At 59.1% G+C, this 25,854-nt stretch overlaps 1 protein-coding gene across 5 annotated transcripts in view; it reads right to left on the bottom strand.

The window, feature by feature from the left end:
• EBF4 (EBF family member 4) overlaps window positions 1-16,759 on the bottom strand; it is a 45,669-nt gene extending 28,910 nt beyond the window's left edge. For 4 of the 5 annotated variants that reach the window (XR_010751478.1, XM_066384275.1, XM_066384276.1 and 1 more), the window contains exons 1-7: window positions 16,393-16,759; window positions 15,751-15,872; window positions 5,005-5,161; window positions 3,658-3,721; window positions 3,420-3,475; window positions 1,858-1,931; window positions 746-814 (exon numbers count right to left, since the gene is read on the bottom strand). Coding sequence is in view for 4 of the 5 variants with exons in the window: in XM_066384275.1 (XP_066240372.1) it covers window positions 746-814; window positions 1,858-1,931; window positions 3,420-3,475; window positions 3,658-3,721; window positions 5,005-5,161; window positions 15,751-15,872; window positions 16,393-16,701 (851 nt within the window). In the remaining variant the exon portion in view is untranslated. Of the gene's footprint in view, window positions 1-745; window positions 815-1,857; window positions 1,932-3,419; window positions 3,476-3,657; window positions 3,722-5,004; window positions 5,162-9,684; window positions 9,885-15,750; window positions 15,873-16,392 lie in introns of those variants that run through there. The other variant, XM_066384278.1, reaches the window with a different exon arrangement.
• Window positions 16,760-25,854: the final 9,095 nt, after the last annotated feature.

Below are 25,854 nucleotides of genomic sequence, written 5' to 3'. Positions count from 1 at the left end.
GGGCATGCCGGGTGGATCCCAGTCGGGTGCATGCGGGAGTCTATCTGACTGCCTCCCTGCTTCTCACTTCAGAAAAATACACACACACACACACACACACACACACACACACAATGGCCAAGCACAAAAGAGTGTGTGTGTAGTATGTTCTCCGTCGCAGTGGGGGCCAGACTTACTTTTCAATATTTATGCTTTTGTACCTTTTGAATTTTGTACCGTCTATTATATAGTATACGTATTTCCTATTTTAAAAAAAACAGTTAACTTTTGAAAGCAAACGTAGGAGAATGAATTTCATGTGCACCCCTTGACCATCCTGTGACTGAAACCTATCTCCGGTACCCAAACGAAGGGAATGGACATTCAGGGAGGTCAGGGCAGGCAGTATGGAGGTGGGACCCAGACGGCACCCAGCTCTCCCTGCCCCGCCCAGTCTGGCCCCTCCGTTCTCCCAGTCTCTCTCTGAGCAAGCTCCCTCCTACTTACTCCCTTTGTCCCCGGCTCCAGCCGGCGGAGGACACAGCTCCCAAGCCCAGCATGAGACAGAACTGTTTGTCACCAGAGGCTCCAGAGGGCCATGGCTGGTGGCTCCCTGGGGCCGGACAGTTTTTCTCTGCCAAGGGCCACCAACGTTGGGGTGGAAGTGGGGAGAGGGGCAGCTCTGTCCCTGCCTGGAGCCACTTACCGGGCTCTGTGACTAAGCCCAGCCTGCCCAGGCCTCGCGGGCCCCTCCCCCAGCCGGTACCTGTCAATAATGACGGGGTCTGAGGGCGTCTCATTCCGGTTGCCACAGCTCTTCCGGTCACAGCACCGGCTGATGGAAAGATGCAGAGGGAGTGAGGGAGAGGGAGATTACGGTGTGTGAGTGTGAGTGTGAGTGTGTGAGTGTGTCTGTGGCCTGAGGGTGCTGGTGTCCAGTCTCTAGGTATGGAATCCTCGGGCCAGAGGGGCTCAGTCCCAGGGGCCTAGGGGAGAAAGGCAGTGAGGGTTCTTTCACAGGGACAGGGCGAGCCCGGCCCTGGCCGTAAGGCCGGCAGGGAAGGCCTTGTCCTGGACCCAGGGCAGGGCGGGCGGCTGGCCACCCCCAGGGCCTCGCCCGCTCCCTGTGCGGACACTTTCTCCTTTCACGTGGGGACCAGCTCAGACGTAAGCACGTGGCCCGTCAGTTATCACAGAGTGGGCCCGTTCAGGTAACCAACTCTCAGACAAGAAACGCCACGTCTGTGTCCAGGGCCCCCGGACGCCCCCTCGGGTCTCCTCCTGGTCACCCCACGGGATCCTCTTTCCCATCCTGTTTCCCGTGCGTGAGGAACCGCCTCCCAGGGCACTGTCAGACCGGCATCTCCCGGGGAGACCTTGCTGCCCTGTGGTCATGGGGAAGGGGAGCGTCCCTGCCCCTGCGTCCCCCCTACTTCTCCCTGCCCCCCCCCAGGAAGGGCCGCAGGGTCAAAGAGGAGGCAGCGAAGTTTCCTCTCCCCCCTCTCTCCTGCTCAGGGGACTGCAGGAGGCCCAGGCCCTGCCCCCCCCCCCCGAGTCCCCAGAGAACCCTCCCAGGAGCTTTGTTAGTGAAGCTTCCCAGCAGTGGCAGGAGGCCTCTCTTACAGAAACACTCGGAGAAGCCACATAAACAGGCCAGGCTAATGGGGCCTCAAGGACCCTCCTTCTCAGCCAGCGCTGTGCCCGCGCCTGGGGGGGCGGGGGGGCTCCTCCCACTCTCCCTGGTCGCCTCCCTCCACCGGGCTTCCCCAGGGAGGAGCAGAGAGGGCAGCGGTGGCAGCCGCGGGAGGCAGGGCCTGGCAGGGGTCCTTGGCAACATCTTAGCCAAGGGTCGAGGTGCCATGCCCCAGCCCTTCTCACCTGCACATGATCTCGTGGGTGAGCAGCACGCGGCACATTTCGGGGTTCTTGTCCTGTCCCTCGTAGATGATGGCCTGGGGAAGGCGGGAAGAACACAGGCCCATGTGGGAGCAGCTTCCTCTTCTGTCCCAGAGTCGGGGGGGGGGGGGGGGGAGACGGGCCCTGCCCCCTGGGAAGACCCTCTGGAGGGGGGTGTTATGAGTGCAAAGCTGGAGCTGGGGGCCTGGCCCCCCAAACCAGGATGACCGCCAGGATGGACGACAGTGGGCTCTGTTTGTCCAGAGGCAGCTCCTTCCAGGCCCAGCTCTGCGTGAGACCAGGGAGGTCCCCAAGCCAAGGGCCAACCAAGGCCAGGGGGGGATGGGGGCGGAGGCTTCTATCCCCACTCTTCCCACGGCCCTAGCGGACCTCTGTTTCTGCTCACGTTGTCCCCCAGGCTGTCCCCAGCGGGTTGATCAGCCTCGTCACCCCCCCACCCCCAACCCCATCGTTATCACCTCCCCAGCCCAGGCCAGGGTCTCCCCCTTGAACAATTGCATCAGCCTCACTGGCTCCTCCCACCCCGCCCCCACCCCCAACTTCCACCCTCTGCCCTAAAGTCAGGAGGAAACTTCCTCAACTGCCAATCCAGCTCCCCACTTTATAACCCCTGAGCCTCCCAGCTGTGTCCCACCTGTGGGGTCCTTCTTTCTCTGGATCCCCCACCCTGGGGTGGGGGCTGCCGGAAGGGCCCAGCCTGCGCGGGAAAGCCCAAATGTCCACCTTGCATTCGAGGCCACTGACCGGCTCACTCAAGCTCAGTGCCCTCTTCATCAGAGCTCCCCACTCCTCTGCAGGGTCCCGAGCCTGGCAGCCCTGCCTCTGCCAGAGCCCAGCAGGGCTCGTCCAGGAATGGGTCTCCCTGAGCTCCCGAGGACACTGGCCCCCAAGCCTCCTTCCTGTGACCGTCCATCTCAGCAGGGTGCTGGGGGTCTGCAGTAGAGGCCCCGGGGTCCCACCTCACCCCCTTTCCTGGACCAGCGCACCTACCCCCCCAGCTGCAGTTACTCTTGGCTGCTATGTGCTTTCTCTCGAGAGTGGCTCTCAGCAGATAGGCCCTGCCTTGCCTGGAAATGTCGGGAAGGTGACAGGCTCCCCAGCCAATGACTGGCTCGCACAGGGCACAGAACCATGGCCTGCTCGCCTCCAGGCGGGAAAGGACAGCTCTGGTGTCCTTCCTTCTCCAGGGCCCCCTGCGGGCCAGGCTGAGGTTGGACGCCAGCTGAGGCCCTGTCCTGGCTGAGCACCCCGAGGCCCTGTCCTGCTTCCTTCCCTCCCTTCTCCTGAGAGCACCCCACAGCAGCCTCCCCCTGAATCCCTGGGTCCAGGCTGGGCTTCTAGGAAACGTGACCCAGGATGGAGTCTTTGTACAAATATTGCCGAACTCTAGACCAGAGGGCAAGGACCACACAGGCTGGGGCAAGAACTGAGGAAGCCAGGCCGGTGGGGGTGACAGCTCGGACAGGGGTGGGGGAGGGGGAGGGCAGGGCCGCGGGGAGCTGGACGTCCCTGGGCCGGCTCACCTGCTTGGACATGGAGTCAATGAGCCGCACGTAGAGGTCCTGCTCTGTCCGGAGTCCTGCGGGCGGGCGGGAAGGTGGAGAGGGCGCGGTGTACGGGGAGCAGCTGCGGCCACCGACGACAGGAGCACGCTCCACACTGTCCCCAACTGGGGGCGGGGGCCTCCTCAGTCCTGACACTGCACTGGGCAGCATGTGTCGCACGGGGCTGGGGACCCAGGGCACCGTGGGGTTCACTCACCGTTGTTGTACACCAGCCGGAGGCGGTAGTGGATGCCGTTGTTCGTCTTTTCAGCCCCTGGTTCCTACAGGGCCGAGACGGGGAGGATGCTCCCAGGGACCCCTCCCCCAGCCCTCTCTAAGCCCCCCCTCAGGGACCCCCCTCCCCCAGCCCTCTCTAAGCCCCCCCTCACTCAGGGACCCCGTCCCCCAGCCCTCTCTAAGCCCACCCTCACTCAGGGACCCCCTCCCCCAGCCCTCTCTAAGCCCACCCTCACTCAGGGACCCCCTCCCCCAGCCCTCTCTAAGCCCACCCTCACTCAGGGACCCCCTCCCCCAGCCCTCTCTAAGCCCCCCTCAGAGATGCCCCTCCCCCAGCCCTCTCTAAGCCCCCCCTCAGGGACCCCCCTCCCCCAGCCCTCTCTAAACCCCCCCTCAGGGACCCCCTCCCCCAGCCCTCTCTAAGCCCACCCTCACTCAGGGACCCCCTCCCCCAGCCCTCTCTAAGCCCCCCTCAGAGATGCCCCTCCCCCAGCCCTCTCTAAGCCCCCCCTCAGGGACCCCCCTCCCCCAGCCCTCTCTAAGCCCCCCTCAGGGATGCCCCTCCCCCAGCCCTCTCTAAGCCCCCCCTCAGGGACCCCCCTCCCCCAGCCCTCTCTAAGCCCCCCCTCAGGGACCCCTCCCCCAGCCCTCTCTAAGCCCCCCCTCAGGGACCCCTCCCCCAGCCCTCTCTAAGCCCCCCCTCAGGGACTCCCTCCCCCAGCCCTCTCTAAGCCCCCCCTCAGGGACTCCCTCCCCCAGCCCTCTCTAAACCCCCCCTCAGGGACCCCCTCCCCCAGCCCTCTCTAAGCCCACCCTCAGGGACCCCCTCCCCCAGCCCTCTCTAAGCCCCCCCTCAGGGACCCCTCCCCCAGCCCTCTCTAAACCCCCCCTCAGGGACCCCTCCCCCAGCCCTCTCTAAGCCCCCCCTCAGGGACCCCCTCCCCCAGCCCTCTCTAAGCCCGCCCTCACTCAGGGACCCCCTCCCCCAGCCCTCTCTAAGCCCCCCCTCAGGGACCCCCTCCCCCAGCCCTCTCTAAGCCCCCCCTCAGGGACCCCCTCCCCCAGCCCTCTCTAAGCCCCCCCTCAGGGATGCCCCTCCCCCAGCCCTCTCTAAGCCCCCCCTCAGGGATGCCCCTCCCCCAGCCCTCTCTAAGCCCACCCTCTCTCCCCCCTTCCATCCATTCACCCCACCCCACCTTTTCCACTCCTCCACCATCTACCCTCTCATCTGCCCTGTGTGTGTGTGTATGTGGGGGGGGGTCCCTGACACCCTGCTGCCCCCCACCCCCCCCATGCTCTGTCCCAGCCGAGCCCACGAGCCTCTCACTCGGTCCTTTTCCACGAAGTCGATGAAGGCCGTGCGCTCCACCTCCACGGGCTGCCCCTGCCGGTCATACATGGCCAGCACGAAGTGGAAGAAGTTGGATTTCCTGAGGTTGGAGGGAGGCTGCTTCTCAAAGTGTGCTCGCGCCAGGCCCACGCCACTGTGGGAGGAAAGGGGCTGGGAGCCTCGGGAAGTGCTCTCAGGGAGGCAGACCCCGCGGTCTCCACGGACCAGGACCAGGCAGTGGGGCAGGCGGGGACTGGGCTTGGCCAGCCAGGATTGGGTGCTGCCGGGATGCAGAGGAGGACGCGGATGGCGGTCCTGCCTTGAGAGCCATTTGGACCAAAGTCCCACCGCGGACAGGCCACTGTGGCAATGTCTGCCGTATTCATCACAACAAGATTTTCTTCATCTGCCTGACCAGGCGGTGGCGCAGTGGACAGAGCACGGACCGGGGATGCTGTGCCCGGTTTAAGCACAGGATCGCTGGCTTGAAGCCCGAGGTAGGTGGCTTGAGCCAGGGGTCACTGGCTCGACTGGAGCCCCCTGAGTCAGGGCACATATGAGAAAGCAATCAATGAACAACTAAGGTGCTGCAACTATGAGCTGATGCTTCCCATCTCTCTCCCCTCCTGTCTGTCTGTCTGTCCTCGCCGCCCTCACTTAAAAAAATAGGAAGGATATTTCTTCATAGGATTTAAAATCCATATATTCAGCTTCCTGGGAAGCCACACTACGTGGGGTGTCATGGGCTTCGGAGGTCTGCTGTGGTTTTACTCACAGATGACAGCAGATACATAAAACAATACAGTAAAATGGAAACTGTTCTTCCTCTTGAAAGCTGGCTTGGGGGCCACAGTGGTCCCTGTGAAATGCAGGATTCAGAGGCAGACAGGATGGGTCTTTTTTGTCCAGATCGGGAAGGGGAGGAGGAGAGGAGTCACTGACGGCTCTTCCCTGCCCCGGTATTTTTCTACACTTTTTCCTTTTTCTGGAGCAGCGGTTTTCAACCAGGGGTGCCGTGGTACACTGGTGTGCTGCAAGGCTTTTTTTTTTTTTTTGTATTTTTCTGAAGTGAAAAACGGGGGCAGCTGACAGACTTCCACATGCACCCAACCAGGATCCACCCGGCATGCCCACTAGGGGGCGATGCTCTGCCCATCTGGGCTGTTGCTCTGTTGCAACCAGAGCCATTCTAGCGCTTGAGGCGGAGGTCATGGAGCCATCCTCAGAGCCCGGGCCAACTTTGCTCCAGTGGAACCTTGGCTGCCGGAGGGGAAGAGAGAGACAGAGAGGAAGGAGAGGGGGAGGGGTGGAGAAGCAGATGGGTGCTTCTCCCATGTGCCCTGGCCGGGAATCGAACCTGGGACTTCCACACGCTGGGCCGATGCTCTACCACTGAGCCAACCAGCCAGGGCAAAAAATTTTAAAACATATACTAACTTACCTGACTATTTTAGTCAGGGCACTGACTTCTTTTCTCTGAGGTTGTCAGATTAAAAAATGACAACAGCCAACACAACAATCGCTACCCAGTATGAATGAGCCAAAATTGTACCTCTTTTTTTTTTTTTTTTTTTATCAGATCAGCACAAAGTATACTTTTTGGTGAGTCACAGGATTTTAGTAATTAGTTTCTGTGTGCCACGAGAGGAAAAGGGTTGAAAGTCACCGCTCTGGAGACACCCTTCTCCCTACTTTCCTCGGCCTCCTCCTCCTTTTCCCCCCAACCCCTCAGGCTACACTTCCTTTCAAGTTCAAGCCGTGACACCCCCACCCCCACCCCCACTTCCCATTTACCCAGAGTCAGGGAGCCCAGAGAGGGCGCTGGTCACAGCCGGTCCCTGTTTACTGTTGATGAATATGCTAATGAGGCAGCAACCCTGACTCCTCCCTCTTGTCCCCAGGACTGCTTAGGGGGGGGAGAAAGCTCCCTGGGACAGGTCCCGGGACCACCTGGGAGGAGGAAAGGGCAGAAGGGGGACGGGCTTGGGCTTGCAGAACCCTCTCAGACGGCTCAGCCCTTCAGTGGGTCATGGAGCCCAGGAGAGGTGGGGGAGCTTTCCGACAGCAGGGAGCCAGGGGGCGGAGAGAAGTGAGTCTTAAACAGAGGAGGGGCGGGGTGGACGCTGGGCAGTAACGCAATCCCCTAGACCAGTGGTCCCCAACCTTTTTTGGGCCACAGACCGGTTTAATGTCAGAAAATATTTTCACGGACCGGCCTTTAGGGTGGGACGGATAAATGTATCACGTGACCGAGACAAGCGTCAAGAGCGAGTCTTAGACGGATGTCACAGAGGGAATCTGGTCATTTTTTAAAAATAAAACATCGTTCAGACTTAAATATAAATAAAACGGAAATAATGTAAGTTATTTATTCTTTCTCTGCGGACTGGTACCAAATGGCCCACGGACCGGTACCAGTCCGTGGCCCGGGGGTTGGGGACCACTGCCCTAGACCACTCAACATGCTCTTTCTACACAGACACCCTTCGACTTCTCAGGCCAGGAGTCAAGTCGATGTTGGTTTGAGCTTCCTCTCCCATCTGTTGCCCTTGGCAAACATCGGTCAGTCCCAGGTCCCGGCTGCCTGCTGGACCAAACCAAGCTCCCTTCACAGGGCCCACCCTCCCCACAGGAGGCGGTTCTTGGAGGAAGAGGTCGGGTACCCCTGCCTGGGGTCTGCGGACACTGGTGCTGCCAGCTGGGGAGTGTGGAGGGGCTGCCCTGCCTCGTTGGCCTGTGCCCTACCCCACAGCGAGGACGGTGCCACCTGCTCTGAGACCACCCAGCACCACCCTCCCTTCCCCACGGTGTTTAGTGGGTCTGAGGGCGGGCTCACGCCCACCCACCCACCCACACAAAGCAATCAACAGGACAGAGGTCGCTGGGGTACATCTACCTCTGAGGCAGGATGACTATTCTGAATGAACAACAGAACAATGTAGCAGCCCCAGATCCTGTAGACCAAGAGAAGACGGCAGAATGGGCAAGCCCCCCCCCCCCCCCCCCGGGCTGGGCACACTCAGACCAGGGCTCCTCCTGGTCTGTGAATGTCTCTGATTTGCCCTGTTCAAACCCCTGCCGGACATGTGAGAAGATCAAGGCATGAGAGAGAAAGTTTTGCATTAAAGACAACCTAGTATTCCCACGGACAAGAGACCGAGGGTGATGTAAGGATCATCACATCAGCAAGAGCACCAGAGGTTGGTCTGGAGTGTGCCTTTCTCCTCTTGGCTCCCCCCGGCACCTCCACTCCCCCCGCCCCCGCATGCAGCAGGTGACCACCCCGCCTCCCTGAATGTAACTGTATGCCCCTCAGAAGGGGGAAGGAAAGACCTTTGCTTCTCTCCCCATGGGAATAGCGGATGCTCTGGTAATGAGAAAACAAACCACAATTAAAGAACAGACTGAGAGATACATCCAAACAACTCAGAAGAGAGCCACGGGGGAGGCAGAGAGGTCTGGAGAGCCCCCTGGGTGTGTGTGACCCACAGCTGTGTGGCCAGCCCGTTATCTGCTCTTGCGGGGGGGGGGGGGGGGGGGGCCGCGGGGGGGGGGGGACGGGACTTAGAGACAGGTGGGTGTGGCTGGCAGGGCGTGTCTCTGATGCTGTGCTCACCAACGGGGGTCCAGCCAGGTTTGGAGTGTGGGGAGAAACTGCAACAATGTTTACTGATGTGAATCCCTTAAAAGAAAGAAGGGAGGCAGGAGCAGAGACCCTGAAGTCTGGAGAGGCAAGTGTTCTGTTTGGGTTTTCCCAGAAGCAGGACCCTCCCTCACATGCGGAGTGGATGTGGGAGACAGTCTGGGAAACACGGGGTGGGCGTGGGGAGTGAGAGAGTAAACAAAAGGCAGTGTAGAAAGGGTGCGTGATCGAGAAGTTGCCACTCTGAGCAACGGCAGCTCAATCCCACCGGGAGCTCTGCCAACAGTCCCAGAACACCGGCTTTGGGGTTATGGCCCCAGAAGGCTGGCTGGGGGGTGCAGGGAGCTGGGGTATTTATCCCCCGACCCCAGCCAGCCATTGGTTGAGGGTTTCTAGAATACTTCTCAGGTACATCTTCCAGCCCGACGGGTAAGCGGGCACAGCTGAAGGAAGTCTTGGGAAACAGATACTGGGAGAGGAAGCCGACCCTTATGGGTGGGGCGTGCCAACCACCACCGGCGTGGTGGAGGCCGGCAAAGCTGCAGCCCAAGCGCAGCCGGCCGACAGCCACCAGCCCCGCCTCGCCTGGCACCTGTGTGACCGGGGCCTGTCATTCACTCAGAAACAGCGCGTGCACTTGGTTCGCATCGACGCACAGAACCTGCCGCCAAAGCGCCTTGTTGTTGCTTTTTTCCAGACAAATGCAGCTGAGTGATGAAAACAGCCACACGAACCCCTTTTTGTAAGACTCCAAAAACGAATTACCCATTTCGCTTAAAAAAAAAAAAAAAGAAGAAAAAAAGAGATGGTTTTCAACAAAATGTTCAGGACACCTTTCCCATCGGCTCCGGAGTGTGCCGGGGGCCCGTGGGCCACGCGCTCCTGAACCTGTGAGGAGAGAACGTTCCTCTTCTGTTCCCGCCACGGCCCCCTCACCCCCGTCCCGTCTTCTGTTCCCAAACAGCCCCAAAGTGGCCAGCGACCCCGACAGAAAGCTGGGGTCCGCACAGCTACTCTTTGGTGGGAGGACACACCTGCCTTTGTAGTGAGCGTGGCGGGAGCGTGGGCTTCCTGAGTCCGAGTCGACACCAAGGACTGCCTGCCCCTCGCAGCCCGGGCCGTGCGGGTGGCCAGCACTCCGGCATACGAGGGGTGCGTACGGAAACATGCAGGGGGGGGTGTGTGTGTGCTGAGCTGTACGGCTGTCCTTGCTAGGGCCACCCAGCTGTCCCTGCAGGTGCTCCTTTCCGAGGCTGGGCAGGACGCCTCGGGGTCCTGCCCGCAGAAGCCGCTGGGCCTTGCCAGGACTCTGCGTAGTCCAGACAACGCCGCCCTCTCAGTCTCCGCTCTGTACTCAGAAGGCCCCTCGGGGTTCCTCACGGCCTTGACTACACGGTTATTATAAACACCAGTAATTTAAAACAAGCATCTCCAAACCACAGAGGACGAGCGGCTGAAGCCGGAGCTTTGCCCCCCCCCCCTCCTCACCACAGAGATGCACCCTCGGGTCTCCTCCTCTCCCGGGCTCACACGGAGTCCTGCTGTTTGACAGCTGGGGTTCTGAGCAGTGCCTCGGCCTGGGCCTGACCCGTCACAGACTCCCAGATGTCGAGGACAAGCCCAGAGGCCATCAGCAATGGGGAGAGGCTCCTTTTTTGACCACCCCCGCCACCTCAGAGGCGGGAGGGAGCAAAAAGTGGATGTCTGCTGCATCTCATCCCTCGTCTCAGAGTCCCGAGTCTCTGCTGTATCCTGCTGTCCCTTGCCCTATCCTGGCACGGTTCCCTAAGTGCCCCTCTTCCTTTCCCCAGTGTCCCGGCTTCCTCTCAGCGTCCCCCTGGCCACCACTGTCCCCCGTGTGTGTCCTCTGGGTGCCCGGGACTGCTGGTAACCGTCAAGCTGGGCCTGGTCGTCAAGGTCTACTGGCCGAGCCCCGCCCAGCCCGACCTTCCAGGGCCTGGCCCGTGCCACAGCCCAGGGAAGACAGAAGCAGCAACTTGCTGAGACACACCCACCTCGACCACGTGGGCAGAGGAGGACCCGGCGGGCAGAGGCACCTGCTCGGAACCTATGTCCAGACGGGTCCCTCTGCTCCAGCTGGGGCTCTGATCACCTGCCCCAGGAAGCTGCTTCAGCCACCCAAGTCTCTAAACAAGGGGAGGGAAAGGACCGCCCACCCTGCATCTCTCTCTCTGCCCACTCCCTGGCTACCCACCCACAGGCCTGTCTGCCAGGCCCCAGGCTGAGGAGCGGCTATTAATTATTAAAGCAAACAAAAGCATTTCCTAGCAGGGAGGCCAGACTGCAGCTGCTTACAGGAAAGGCGGCCCCAGCTGCCTGCCCAGGCCCTGCAAGCGCCAGGGAACCAGCTCACGGGAAGGGGGGGGGGGCAGCAGCTGGCCTGGGTCCCCCAGGGTCTCCCCAGGCTGGGAGTCACACCAGGAAGAACAGCTGCTTCTGTGCTGCGCTCTAACAAGAGGATGTGGGTCCTGAGGGGGAGCCCGGGGAAGGTGGGCTCGGGCCGAGCTGGGATAGCGGCCTCTGAGATACAGTCCCGTTGGCCCACAGTAGGGACGGTCAAGGCAATGACCAGGGTCCCGTGCAGAGTCCCCCACAGAGTCCCCCACTGGGCAGACAGCGCTAGTCCTCTGCGCCTCCCTTCTCTTCCCTTCCCTTCCCTTCCCTTCCCTTCCCTTCCCTTCCCTTCCCTTCGCTGTTGCTTCCCTCTCTTGCTGAGAACTTCCCTCCTATTGGCGGAGTCTCCCACACTGGCCTTGGCCTCTGGGTCTCCTCCTCCTCTCCGGCTCCGGGAAAACCTGGGCTTTGTGAAGCTGAGAGCAGCAGCTACTCCAGCACCTGGTTCCTGGAGTCAAGCAGATCCCGGAGACGGGCCGGCCCAACAGAAAGTAATTTGGGAACTTCTTTTTTTTTTTTACTTTTTTGTGACAGAGACAGAGAGAGGGACAGATAGTGACAGACAGGAACAGACAGACAGGAAGGGAGAGAGATGAGAAGCATCAATTCTTTGTTGTGGCATCTTAGTTGTTCATTGATTGCTTTCTCATATGTGCCTTGACTGGGGGGGCTACAGCAGAGCAAGTGACCCCTTGCTCAAACCAGTGACCTTGGGCTTCAAGCCAGCGACCATAGGGTCATGTCTATGATCCCTTGCTCAAGCCAGTGACCCCGCGCTCAAGCTGGTGAGCCCACACTCAAGCTAGCGACCTCGGGGTTTCAAAGTTGGCAACCTCAGGGTTCCGAACCTGGGTCCTCTATCTCCCAGTCCGACGCTCTACCCACTGCGCCACCACCTGGTCAGACTGATTTGGGAACCTTCTAACACGCATGACTGCTTCCTTGGGCAGAGGCTCATCGCCCCGCCACTGACTGCTCAAGCCGGCACTCGTACTGGGGACACAAGGAAGAACAAGCCACCACCACCCCACCCCCCACTCTACAGGAAGAAACAGGCTGGCAGGGCCAGGAGGCTCAGGAGAGGCAGGGCACAGCTGACGCTGTTTTGTGGCGAGCATTCTTCGTCGGCACTGAGAGCCATCCCCCTGAGTTAGGTGGGGGGGGGGCGCGGACAGGGCAGGTACTGGGTAAGACTGGCGGGTGTGTGGGAGCTGGGGACAGGGGGACCATTTCAAGAGACATTGCTGGGTGACAAGTATCCCACAGAGGCTGCGAGGAAACTTGGGGTCAGACTGCGATGGGTCTTAAGGAGGCCAAATAGCTGGGAAGAAGTGGGAGTCACTGACTTTTTTAACTGGCGGGGGACACGATCAGAGAAAAGTTCTTTGGAAATACTGCTTTGGTCCCGGTGCACGGCCGATGATTTGGGGCAGTGGTGAGGCTGGGCTGGGCAGGAGGAAACCAGGGTAGGTTAACGCTCTGCCAGCGAGGAAAGTAGCAGAGGGCCAGGGCCTGGCATCTCGAAAAGCTGGCTGTGGGGAGCCTGACCTGTGGTGGCGCAGTAGATTAAAAAGCATCAACCTGGAACGTTGAGGTCACCGGTTCGAAACCCTGGGCTTGCCCAGTCAAGGTACATATGAGAAGCAACTACTACAACAATTGTGGGCTTCCCTGCTCCTCCGCCCACCCACCTCTTCTCTCTGCTCTCTCTAAAAAGGAATAAAATAAACTCTTTACAGAATGAATAAGTAGCCTGACCTGTGGTGGCGCAGTGGATAAAGCGTTGACCTGGAAATGCTGAGGTCGCCGGTTCGAAACCCTGGGCTTGCCTGGTCAAGGCACATAGGGGAGTTGATGCTTCCAGCTCCTCCCCCCTTCTCTCTCTCTGTCTCTCCCTCTCCTCTCTAAAATGAATAAATTTAAAAAAAAATAAAGATTTAAACAGAATGAATAAGTAAAAGTTGGCAGTGGACACTGAGAAGAGGAATAGGACACAAAGGGAACTTCCGGAAGCCTTGATCACCAGGTGGCTATGAGGCCAAGGAGAGCATCACAGACAACCGTCAGAGGCCAAAGAGCCTCTGGTGGTGGGGGGTGGGGAATGGAGGAAGGGAGTGCTCCTGGGAGGCGGGGATGGGAAGGAAGTCTTGGTTGTTGCTGTTTTAATTTTTTTAAAAACCATTTTATTTTATTTATTTGTGACAGAGACAGAGAGAGACAGAGAGAGGAACAGACAGACAGGAAGGGAGAGAGATGAGAAGCATCAGTTCTTCGTTGCGGCACCTTAGCTTCTCAATGATTGCTTTCTCATATGTGCCTTGACCAGGGGGCTACAGCACCGAGTGACCCTTGTACAAGCCAGCGACCTTGGGTCCAAGCTGGTGAGCCTTGCTCCAACCAGATGAACCCGTGCTCAAGCTGGTGACCTTGAGGTTTCGAACCTGGGTCCTCCACATCCTAGTCTGATGCTCTATCCACTGTGCCACCGCCTGGTCAGGCGGTTGTTGCTGTTTTATAAGAAAACCTGAGCACAGGACCAACTGGCGACTGAGAGACAAACAGGAGAGAGGCTGGGCTACCTTGGGAAGAAGCGGGAGGAAGGACTAGCCTGCTCGCCTCGGGAAGGCGGTGGCCCAGGGTCAATCTAATCTGGAGGAGGGGGCTTCCCAAGCTGTGTCCTAAGAGGAGTCATTGAACTTGGAGAGAAGGAGCCCCAGACTGATGAGATGCCCCTTTTCAAAGCTGGGAAGCCTTCTGAGTCCCAGCCATGTGTGTGGCCTTGGGGACTCAGATCTGACCCCCTAAACAATAGTCAAGACCCCCCCCCATATGAAGACAAGGTCACTGGTGGCCTGACCCCCTGGAAGAGCCCCATCCCCAGACTTCTTCCTGAACCCACACAGGCTACGGGGCACTGACTGCCTCCTTCCCATCTCCTTCCCGCACCCACCCCGCTGCCTGGGGCAGGGACGCAGGGGAGGGTCAGAGAGAAGCAGGAACCTTAAACCCCCATGGGCCCCACTGCAACGCTCTCTCCACTATTTATTATAAGGAGCTCTCACCACACAGCCAGTGGTGGAGAAAATGATGGGGCCGCATGTTCTGACCTGTGGTGGTGCAGTGGATAGAGCGCCAACCTGGAACACTGAGGTCTCCGGTTCGAAGCCCCGTGCTTGTCTGGTTAAGTAAGGCACATACAAGAAACAGCTACTATAAGTTGATGAGTTGATGCTTCCCACTCCTCCTCTGTCCTCTCTCTCTCTCTCTCTCCTTGCTAACTGACCACGTCAAGTTAAACAACAACAACAAAAACCCAGAACCAACAGAAAAACAGGCAGGATACAGAACTGTACGCACGGCACAGGAAAAAACATGGGAAGGAGGAGAAAGATGGGAAGGAGACGCAGTGAAATGTTGACGGCAGTTGTATGAGAGAGGTGGGATTGTGTTTCCTCTTCTCCCACTTCCTGGAATACACTTCTATCACGAGTGAATTAATTCACAGGCCAGCCCTCTTCCTGAGGAGATGAGCCCCGGAGAGAGGCCTCCAGTGCTCCCTCGGGACAGTTACTCAAGGACCGGAGTGCAGTGTCACCGGTTCAGACTGAGCGTGAACAAGGTGTGTGCGTCTGTCCAAGGGTGAGTGAGGTTGGGGTGCGATTGGGAATGGTGTCCCCTGGACAGGACAGGGGATGTGAAGGTATGGCCTGTGGGTCAGGCCTGCCCTGCCCTGCCCTGTCCTGGCAACCTCCCGCCAGAATCCCCATCAGGCTGCTGGAGGAGCAGCTGCACAGAACTCTGGGAAGCCAGGCTTTCGCCCTCCCAGCTCTCTGCAGAAGCATCACCTCCCCAGCCCTACCCGCCTCCTGCTCACAAGTAGGGATGGATACAAAACGCCGCGCGCCCAAGCGTTGTGGGAGGCAGGTCAACACATCTTTATAAACTTCCTTTCCAAATCCGAGAATTCCTCTCCCACCCAGCTTTCCTGCCCAGACTCCAGCGAAGGAATCAGAGTCGGAGGAGATGGGCGTGGGTGCTGGGTTCCCAGGGACACCCTGCCTCCCGCAGGACCCACCAGAAAAACACCTTGGGAAGAGAGGCGGGACTGAAGCGGCCCTGCCCCATTCCAGCCCCCATCATCCTAGCCAAGCCGACTGCCCACCTCATCTTTCCCCACTCTCTGGCCCCCTGCCGCTGCTCCAGCCCCGCACGCCCATCCTCCAACTCCGAGGGGCGTGGGAAAGCCGAAAGGGGGCTGGGTTTCCATGCCTTTCCTGGTAGAGAGCTGCGGAGTTAGATTTGGAGGGGGTCTGGGGGCTGCCCGGGAAGGAAGGATTGACCATTCCTGGACGGCTGGCGGCCGTGAGGCATGGCACAGAGACGGCGCGTGGCAGAGGTACCTCGACCTCTACAGCCATGGACGGCCGGGCCCGCCTGCGACAGTCAGAAGTCGGCAGCGGGACAGCAGGGAGCGGAGGCAGAAGCCCCGCCCCGCCCCGGCCCAGCCCGACCCACTTACTCAGGAGGAAGCATCGACGCTCGGGGCAGGGTGGGCAGGAGCGCTTCCTGCGGCTGTCCCAGAGTTACGGCTCCTGCCAGCCCTCGTCTGAGCAGCTCAGCAACCTGAGCGAAGGCAGCGCGGAGCCGTCCAACCCCAGAGCGCCGGGCCGCGTCCGAGCGCTTACCTCTGCGCCGCGGTGCCGGCGTCCAGGATGCCTGCGCCCTGCATCCAGGAGCGCACCGAGCCCAGGCCGGTAGGCAGTAGCGGTTCTTCCTTCAGGTTCAGCCCGCCGCGGGGCAGAGCGTCCTGCGCAGGGAACATAAGGGCGCGCGGTGGGTGGGCGCCCCCGCCTCCGGGGACCCGCGCGCACTGAGGCTGCGGGCGTCTCAGTTCCCCCGGACCCGACGGCACCGGACGCCTCTGAGAGCGCAGCTCCGCGCGGAGTCCCGGCGGTACAGTGCGCACTAGCCTCTGGGGCGCTCCCTCGGAGGAAGCGGGTCCACGAGCGCCAGCGCTGTCCCCTCCCCTCCCGGGGCGCGGGGCGGGGAGATGGAGGGATTCCCCCGCGGCCTGAGCGCCGGCGGGCGTACTGCGAACGCGGCGGGGAGGGCGGGAGCGCAGCCGGCACCGGGTCCGCGCCGAGGCGCCCCAGAGGCGCGCTCTGGTGGCTGCCCAGGGCCGCGGTCGTCGGAGGGGGGGGGGCCCGAGCGCCCCGGGAGCTGCCTCCGGCGAGGAGGGGGCGCGGGGCTGCCCGCCCTCTCCCCCTCGCCGCCCCCACCGCCCGCCAGCCCGCCCGCCCGCGGCGCCGGCGCGGGGCGCTGATTACCATCCGGGAGGCGGAGGCTGCGGGCGCGGAGCTCGGCGGCGGCGGCAGCGGAGGCAGCGGAGGCAGCAGCAGCAGCAGCCGCGCGTCCCGGGGAAAGGCAGGGGCAGTGGCGGGCCAGCAGACCCCGCCGCCGCCGCCGGCGCCCCGCGTGCCCCGGCGCCCCGGCCCTGCCGCAGCCCCGGGCGGCAGCACCTGGAGCAGCAGGAGCAGCAGCCCGGCCGACTCCCCCCGGGGCCCGGCTCCCGCGCCGCCCCGCCGCGGCCGCCGCCGCCCGCCGCTCCCCAGGGCCTGGCCGCGGGCCCGGGCCATCCCGCCGCCGCCGCCGACGCTCCCGGGGGAGCGGGAGCCGAAGGGAGGGCGCGCGGGCGGGAGGAGGGATGGCGGGAGCGGGCGGGCCCAGGGGACGGGGGGCCGGGGGAGCCGGGGGCGGGGCGGCGCGGCCGGCCGAGGGGCGGCCGGGGACGTGACATCATCGGGGGAGGAGCGGCGGGGCCCGGGCCGCCGCGGCGGGGCGGACCCTGATGAGTCGGTCGCTGGGGCTGGGGGCTGCGGCCTGGCCGAGGCTTGGGGGAGGGACAGGGGGGACCTGCGTGGCCAGGGCAGCCCGGGCAGGGGGCAGACGGCGTGGTGCGGCCGGGCAGCCTGGTCGGAGGCGGAGGAGCCCGCCACGCGGCGCCCAGAGACCGCCCCCGCCTCAGGGTCGCCCCAGGACGCTGTCCTGGTTTCCCAGCCTCTCTCCCTCACCCAAGTACCCGCGGTTTTCCACGCCGACGTCCCCGTCCTGTTCTTGCTGCTCATTTTGACGCCTTCGAGCGTTGGCTTTTGATGTTCTTGGCTCGCCCGGCTGTCCTCCCCGCGTTTCCCTGGCGAACTTGACCTCGGTTTAACCTCAGCCCAGGGCGCAGACCTCTGTCTCTTAGACTGGGCCCCAGGGACACTGAGCCGAGTCCTTGTTTCCGCCGCCCCCCCTCGCGCGCCCGCACCATCCCTGTTGCCTAAACCTAAAGCATTTAAAAACAAACGAACAAAAACCCCAACCTATGCCTTTTAGAAACCTCTTGCTTTTTATTGCGAGTTGGATACTTAGGGCTTGGAGTTAGGACTCAGAGCCGATTCACTCCCTCTTTCTCCTCAGCCTAGAATCTTCTCTCTCAGATTTCATTCTTTTTTTTTTATCAGTTCCTGGCCCAGAATTCACCTTGCCCCTCTCCCCCTCCCCTCCGTTCTGGTTCTGTCCTGGCTGGGCTTGGCACAAGCCCAGAATGAGTCTGACCCTTTCCTGCAGAACAGCATGGCGGTGGCCTGCCCTGACTGCTCTGTCACTCTCAGACACCCCCTCAATGTCACCTTCCTGTCTCAACTGACTCCCATCCTCTTCTTTGGGGGGTGGGGGCCCCCAAGTGTGCAGTTAGGGGTCCACCTTGCACGGTTCCAGATGAGGGACATTCTGGGCCTCCTACCACTCCAGAGATGCCCCTTCCACTCCTCTTGACCTCTGCCCTCTGCAGCATCCCCTCTCCACACCCCCCTCCCCATCCCCTGCAGAGCCTGTCACTCCCCCCCAGGTAAGATGATCAGTGGTGAGTCTCTCCTTGAGGTGAGTTCTTATGCCAGTCTCTTTCTCTGTCTTACTGGGCTCTCTAAATCCTTGCTCCTCCTGGGGTGGTCCCTGGACTCACAGCATCAGCATTACATGGGAGCTTGTTGGAAATGCAGAATCTTAGGCCCTGCCCTGCCCTTCTGAATCAGAGCCTGGTTTCAACGAGATCCCAGGTGATCTGTGTACACATCACCCGTGACCAGCGCTGCTCCAGGGAAGCCCTCCAAATCTGTTGCCCACATACATCACTCCCCTCTCCAACCTTCAAACCTGCCTCTGGCATTGACATGTCTAGCGGACACCCTACCCCGTACTTAATGGAGAGGCTACAGAGAATGCCAGTCCGTGCTGGCCCAGGCGGAGGCTGACCCCGGGCCACCAGCGCAGAGCCTCTGACCTCGTCCTCCCTGTCCTGTTATGGACGTGCATGCTCACATCCACGGGAAGGGTCCTTGTCATGTGCCCAGTGCTGGAGACTATGTGAAAACTAAAACATAGGCTCTGCCCTCAGGGGAACCGCAGTGTGGTGGCGGGACACTGGTACATGCTCAGTGTCACTCCTGAGTGAGCCGCGCTGTTAAAGATGCATGGGCAAGGACAGGGACCAGCGCAGGAGGGCCCGAGCTTGAGAAGGGGCGCAGGGAGTCTGGGGCAGAAAGACCAGCACGTGTGAGACCAGGAGGGCTGGAGGAGTGGGTCTGCTGCACTTGCTTCAGAATGGCAACTGTTCGCCCCGGGAGCACCATGCCTGTGCCTGGGGCATCACGGCGAGGAGCTTGGAGCTCTTCCCGCAGGCCTGGCCTTCACACGGTATTTTTAAAATTGGCAGAACTCTCTCCCATCCCGCCCTCTTTTTTTTTTTTTTTTTATCTCCAGAAAGGGATGCAACACCTTGGTTGAGAAACAGATCCCAAGTGGTGCAGGCGGCAGACGTTGGGCCGTAGCGCCCCCTGGAGGTTCCAGAGTGTCAGGTGGGTACTTGGATCCATTCCACACTCAAGCACCCTGACGGAAATTAAAATAGAGGATGGGGGGGGGGGGGGAGAAAGCTAAAGCATGCATTAAATATGGCTGTTCAAATAGTTCCATGAAGAAAACAAAAAATGACCGGGGCCATCCCAGAGGTCTCCTGATGGGCATGCCCAGCTCTTAGCCTTTCTCCCTGTGGACTCCTGAAGTCTCTTCCACGCCTTTAGGTAAAACCTGCCCTACAGGCGTTCTCTCTCCTGCCTTGGGGTCCACCCCAGTCCCCGCACCTGGGCTGAGTTAGTATTCCATCTTGAATAATGACACCGTGGCAGGTGCTTTGGCAGGGAAGTTGAGATGCCATCCTCAGTCTCTGGGCCGGAGCAAAGGCTGCAGGTCCCCTCGATATTCCCTGCTGTTCACACCCCTGCCAATCGCCACCATCGCAAAGACAACCAGTCTGAATCCCCCCGGAGGAAGGTGGAGGGAACCGCTTTTCCGGGTGCAGCGTGATCTTCCCTAGGCTGGCCTCCTTGTTCACCTCCCGGCTTGAAGGGCGGGCCCAGGACCTGCTAACCTAGAGCTGTCACTGAACCGAGTGCTGTGGCCCAGGGTGGCCCCTTAGCTACCCGCAGGCACTGGCAGAAAGTCTGAAATAAAAGTATATGTATTCAGCCCTGGCCGGTTGGCTCAGCGGTAGAGCGTCGGCTTGGCGTGTGGGGGACCCGGGTTCGATTCCCGGCCAGGGCACATGGGAGAGGCGCCCATTTGCTTCTCCACCCCCCCCTCCTTCCTCTCTGTCTCTCTCTTCCCCTCCCGCAGCCGGGGCTCCATTGGAGCAAGGATGGCCCGGGCGCTGGGGATGGCTCCTTGGCCTCTGCCCCGGGCGCTGGAGTGGCTCTGGTCGCGGCAGAGTGACCCCCTGGAGGGGCGGAGCATCGCCCCCTGGTGGGCAGAGCGTCACCCCTAGTGGGCGTGCCGGGTGGATCCCGGTTGGGCGCATGCGGGAGTCTGTCTGACTGTCTCTCCCCGTTTCCAGCTTCAGAAAAATAAAAAAGAAAAAAAAAAAAGAAAAAAAAAAATTTAAAAAAAAGTATATGTATTCAAATGCAAGTAAAAGTTTATTTAGAAAGTCACAGAGGTAGGAAAAACGAATAGCAGAGGTAAAAGAAGGGTCCTTGGAGTTTAGGAGAAAGAAAGTAAGAGTATTGCCTTTTCTTTCTTTTCTTTTTTTTTTTTTTTTTGGACAGGGACATGGGGGTGCAAAGATAGGGACAGACAGACAGGAAGAGAGAGAAATGAGAAGCATCAATTCTTCATTGAGGTACCTTAGTTGTTCATTGATTGCTTTCTCATATGTGCCTTGACCTGAGGGGGAGGGCTACAGCAGACCGAGTGACCCCTTGCTCAAGCCAGCGACCCCGTGCTCAAGCCAATGAGCCCACACTCAAGCTAGCAACCTCGGGGTTTCGAACCTGGGTCCTCTGTGTCCCAGTCCGATGCTCTATCCACTGTACCACCACCTGGTCAGGCAAGAGTATGGGCCCTGAAGGGAGAAAGTGGGAGGAAAGGTATGGCGTATGTTATAGAGAGAGAGCATGTCTGAAGAAAGAAGGGGTAGGGAAAGACACAGGCGAGAGAGAGAGAGAGAGAGAGAGCGAGCGCAAAAGCAGAGGGAGCCATCATCTCTGAGGTAAAGCAGGGGAGGGCAGAGAATGAGGGGAGTGGAGGGGCCGGTGGCAGGGAACCGTTGTTCACCTTGTCCTGGGTGAAGTGGGGAGAGCCCCTGGCGGAAGCGGTTCTCCGGGAGGCTAAGCTTCCGGGACCCTCCTCCATACAGGTGCCTTCCGAGGCCCCTCAAGAGCTCCTTGAGACGTGTGTCCCCACGGTGATGCAGTAAGTAGCTGTGCATTCACAGTGCTTCAATATGTTTTATAAAGTACTCAAAACGCATTTTTCTTCTTAAAAAGCCATCCCTCCACCACTGTATAAGCTTCGAGACCTCCCCAAACCTACACCTTCCAGGAGGACCTGGAATCGGGTAGGAAGAGTTCAAGTAAGAGACAATAAGGACCTAAATTGAGGCAGACTGGGGAACCGAGAGCTATGCTGCCAGCGAAGGGTTATCGCCCACCGGCCGGCAGCTCTTGCAGGTGGGGACTTTTGTTTCTTTTCTTTTGCATCCATAGTGTCCAGAACAGTGCCGAGCACACACAGATTGATGGGACTAGTGGTTATCGGAGACGTGCTCGGCATGCCCAGTAACAACGGGCAGCGGTGCCCCAGGTCTGCAGCAGTTTGCCTTGGCCAGTGACTGGCCCTACACGCTCTGGGCTGAACGTGAACGAACACGCACATGAGGATGCCACCCCGCCCGCCACTGTGGTTAATCTGACCATCAGAGGCTGGGGCCAAACCTGTTCAGTCTGTCTCACACAGAATTGAAATTAATTCAGGGTGCTATCCGTAGAACTGCAGGCGGGGACATTAAGGCCAACCTGAAATGTCGACTTCAACCTTGCCACCCGGGGTCCCACACTCAGTCACCTGTGACTAAGTCCCGAGGGGTTCAGTCCATCTCACTTCAGAAAGCCAGGGTATCGTCGAAGGCCAGGTTATTATCTATTAAAATTCCCAAAAGTGAGTTTTAGACTAATCCGCGGATGTTTCACTCCATTGTCAATAACTCGAGGAGAAAGCGGATGGGCCAGCATGCAACTGTCCACCCTAATGGCGAGACATTCCACGACTCGCAGGTTATATACACTCTGAAGGGTCACACAGAAAGACGCATGTCCCTCCAGTTCAAGATTCGGTGTTAGAGTGGATTGGCATCACCGTTACACTGGTTTGGTTAAGTCACGTGGGCAGCGTTACCACATAGAGTCACCCCCTCCATTGCCGTGTGTGAACCGAGGCCACTCGGTGATAGGAGAAATATGTGCATTTGTACCGGTCAGATTGAAACAAGGTTGTGCTGGACGGTGTATTTGTGCAACTATGGGTGGGGGGAGCTTCCATGTTCAGGACCTCCCGTTGATGGCAAAGGGCACGAAGAGTTTAGGAAGGACCCTGACCCCCTGAGTCTCTCTGTTCCCATAGCATGAGGACAGAAGGACAGACCCAGAGGGCTCAGGTTGCCAAGAGAAGCTGGATTCAGACGAACGTGGTGACGGCTTTGTTGGCTGCCGTGTTGGGTCTAGGGGACACAGGACACTAAGCAGCTCTCTCCCTGCCCGTGCTGGCATCCGAGGTATCTTCTCACCAGACTGCCACAGCCAGAAAGCAGTGCGTCCCACACCAGTAGCTCTCATTCATTTTTTTTACTAGTCTTTCTCTACCCATGCCCTGGCCTTTCTTCTGGACGGGCCAGCTAGGAGCAAGACAGAACAGACAAAATGTCCAGAGACCCGCTGTCTCTCCCGCCTTGGCCTGTGTGGCCCAGTGGAGGGGGGCTTGGCACGCAGTGTACTCACCTGAATGGTCACCACTTTTAGGAACCGTGTGAACTCATCAGGTGACTCCAGGTGGTAAATCAGAATTGCATTTGTGCCCCCTCCCCCAGGACCCCTTTTTCCAGGATGACCTTTTAGAGGGTGCACCAACTGGGCTGGCCTGTGGTGGTTGTTGGGGGAGGGGAGGGCGGCACCGTGCCCACAATCAAAAGTGCCAAGTCTTCAAAATAGGCCTCTGTAGCCTTCCATCCTTTCGTCCTGATAACTACCCCGGAAATGGTTGAGAGGAGGTGATTCTTGTCCGGGGGCCGCTGCATTCACTGCCCGCACTGCCCACACCGAGGTGTGTGGATCTAAAGGAGATGGGGAGGTGGATAGAAACTTTTTGGGTTTACATTTGGAGAAGGCATTCCAGAGCTCTAGGAGGTGGGGATGCCCTCAGGTGAGAGGAGAGCACGGCATGGCCTTCGAACACCTGACTCTTGGCTCACAGTTGGGCGGCTTTGGCAGTTGTCAGACTGTAGATCAGCGGTTCTCAACCTGTGGGTCGCGACCCCGGCAGGGGTTGAACGACCAAAACACAGGGGTCGCCTAAAGCCATGGGAAAATACATATTTATTATACAATACATTCTTTTTTGTATTTTTCTGAAGCTAGAAACGGGGAAAGATAGTCAGACAGACTCCCGCATGCGCCCGACCGGGATCCACCCGGCACACCCACCAGGGGGCGACGCTCTGCCCACCAGGGGGCGATGTTCTGCCCCTCCGGGGCGTCGCTCTGCCGCGACCAGAGCCACTCTAGCGCCTGGGGCAGAGGCCAAGGAGCCATCCCCAGCGCCCGGGCCATCTTTGCTCCAATGGAGCCTTGGCTGCGGGAGGGGAAGAGAGAGACAGAGAGGAAGGAGAGGGGGAGGGGTGGAGAAGCAGATGGGCGCCTCTCCTGTGTGCCCTGGCTGGGAATCAAACCCGGGACTTCTGCACGCCAGGCCGACACTCTCCACTGAGCCAACCGGCCAGGGCTATCCAATACATTTTTAAATAAAATATGTATTTCCGATGGCTTTAGGCGAACCCCTGTGTTTTGGTCGTTCGACCCCCGCCGGGGTCACGACCCACAGGTTGAGAACCACTGCTGTAGATGGTCTGAAAAGCCAAAAGCTGGACGTGGCTTAGTTCCAAGGGGCACAGTGGTATGGCTGGAGTCTCCTGGTCAGACCAGACTAGCAGCACTGTGACCTGAAAATGTGCCGTCAGCGGCGAAGCACCAAAGAGACAGCCCAGAGAGGGGAGGCGAAGGTCTGAGGCAGTCAGTTAAGCAGGAGCAGGCGGTAGCAACACCTGTGCAGTGCGACCTCTTTCCTGTAAGACTTTTGGGAGGTGCCACAAGTCTGGTGTGTGGCAGTGGCTCCGCAGTGTCAACATGCAGTTTTCTCCTTTGTGCCCAGTCCGGGGTGGTGGGTGTGTGGCCATGCGTGGTGTGACGACCCGGGCAGTGGGGTGGCTGCAGAGGCAGCGCAGGCTGGACCCACAGCTTGATTCCAGCTGGGCTTATCAGATGCCCTTACGGTGAACCTCTCCATGAATGACCCAGGCTGTCTGGCAGCTGAATTTGTTTCCACAGTTTGCAGCTCCAAAGAAGAATGTCCTTTTTTTTTTTTTTTTTTTGAAAAAAATTATTTATTTTTAGAGAAGGGAGAGAACGAGAGAGAGAGAGAGAGAGAAGGGGGAGGAGCAGGAAGCATCAACTTCCATATGTGTCTTCACCAGGCAAGCCCAGGGTTTTGAACCGGTGACCTCAGCATTCCAGGTTGACACTTGATCCACTGCGCCACCAAAGGTCAGGTGAAGAATGTCTTTAATCTGCCAATCTCGCAGACAAGGCAGCTAAGCCACTGACAACAGCACAAGAGGTGGTAAAAATGTACCAAGCTTCCTCGGGGAAGGTGTCGGCCAGGACTCCGAGCACCAGCTTGAGTTCTGCTCTGTTGAGCAGAATGACCACGCTTGCGTGTTAAATTCTGCATAGCTGGTGCTGAGGTTGAACGTGGACACCGTTTCGGTGTCAGCATAGCCAGCACTTCGGGGACCCTCTGTGAATTGAGGGCCCCATCGAGCTAGCAGCTTTGCTTTCAGGTGATAAAGTGAGGAATTAAGTTTTCCCCAAAGGCACTGCTGCCACTCTTCTCGTAAAACCCAGACCATGTGAGGGCGAGGGCGGCTGTGCTCTTGAATACAACATTTCCATTTGCCTGGGAAGGCCTTTTGTGCCCTTCCCTGATAACGACCAAATCCAAGTTGGTTTGAATCATCCCCTAATAGGGACGTCAGGTTGGAGAGTCACAGGGCTCCTGCGTGTCAGTAACAGATCAGGTACTTGGGGAGGGAGGGTGTGCTTGGTGGCTGTGTCCGGCAGGTGGCGCTGTGGTGCCGAGAATGGCCTCAGTAATTGGAGCCATTTGAGACTATTTCTCGGGGTCATGTTTCTCCTCTTGGGAGCCTGTATGGTTTCTTATCCCGGGTTGGGGGTAAGGGTGGGGGGCAGGAATCACCTCTGTACACACAGCAGTCTGACACTTACGGATGTTTACAGTACAAGCCTGGGCACACATCAGTACCAGTGAATACTTACAGCGGTGGCAGCCCCAATGACAGTATAGTACATTGAATTGGCCCAAAGGTCCCATCTACAGGGCCACTTTAATTTCTCTTTCCCGCTGAGAACTTCGCTCAAAGCCCATCAGTTGAAACGGGGTGATTTTTTTAAAACCCTAATGGGAAAACAAACCAAGGAGTTTAGTGAGTGTGAATCAGGAGCTATGGTAACAGCTACAGAGCATGCTATTCCAGAAGGGAGGGCAGAGCAGGGCGTGCTGGGAGGTGGGAGAGGCTAACCCACGGGGTGCAGCAGCTGGGAGCCTTTTCATTTTCTTGGGGCCTCTGGCTTGAGAGTTGGTACACCACCGCCTTCTCCCGCTGGGCTTCCAGTGTCAGTACAGGATTAGCACCGAGCCCAGGACCGTTACGGCCACCCTCCCCATTCCCACTGCATTCCTTGGTGCTTTTAGTCGCCCCTGCCTGCATCCAACAACAGGACTGGGTAAAATGGCGAGACAGGGGTGCTTGGGTCCTACAGAGTTATAAACAGGTAAAGCCTTCGCCTCCATGGAAACGCCCAGCATGCTCCACTTTTTCTTTAAAGCAGTTGAGAGTGGAATAGTGTTGGGGGAGAGAGGGGGGAGCACAGAAGGAGAGGATAGATCTGTGCAAGTCAGCAAGACATTTGTTCCGTTTGGGTTTGAATGGCTTCTTGTGGGGCACAACCAAATACAGTGGCAACGTTTTTAACGGTTCGCCTACAGCTCTGTTTCAAACACCCTGGCCGATACCGTTCCATTTCAGTTTTCAGGACCCTTTGATTGAGCAATCACATCTGCATTGT

Source organism: Saccopteryx leptura, chromosome 5 (assembly GCF_036850995.1).
Source record: "Saccopteryx leptura isolate mSacLep1 chromosome 5, mSacLep1_pri_phased_curated, whole genome shotgun sequence".
Taxonomy (NCBI): Eukaryota; Metazoa; Chordata; class Mammalia; order Chiroptera; family Emballonuridae; genus Saccopteryx; species Saccopteryx leptura.
The sequence above is the reverse complement of the archived record's forward strand: the minus strand, read 5'-3'. Positions and strand labels throughout refer to the sequence as shown.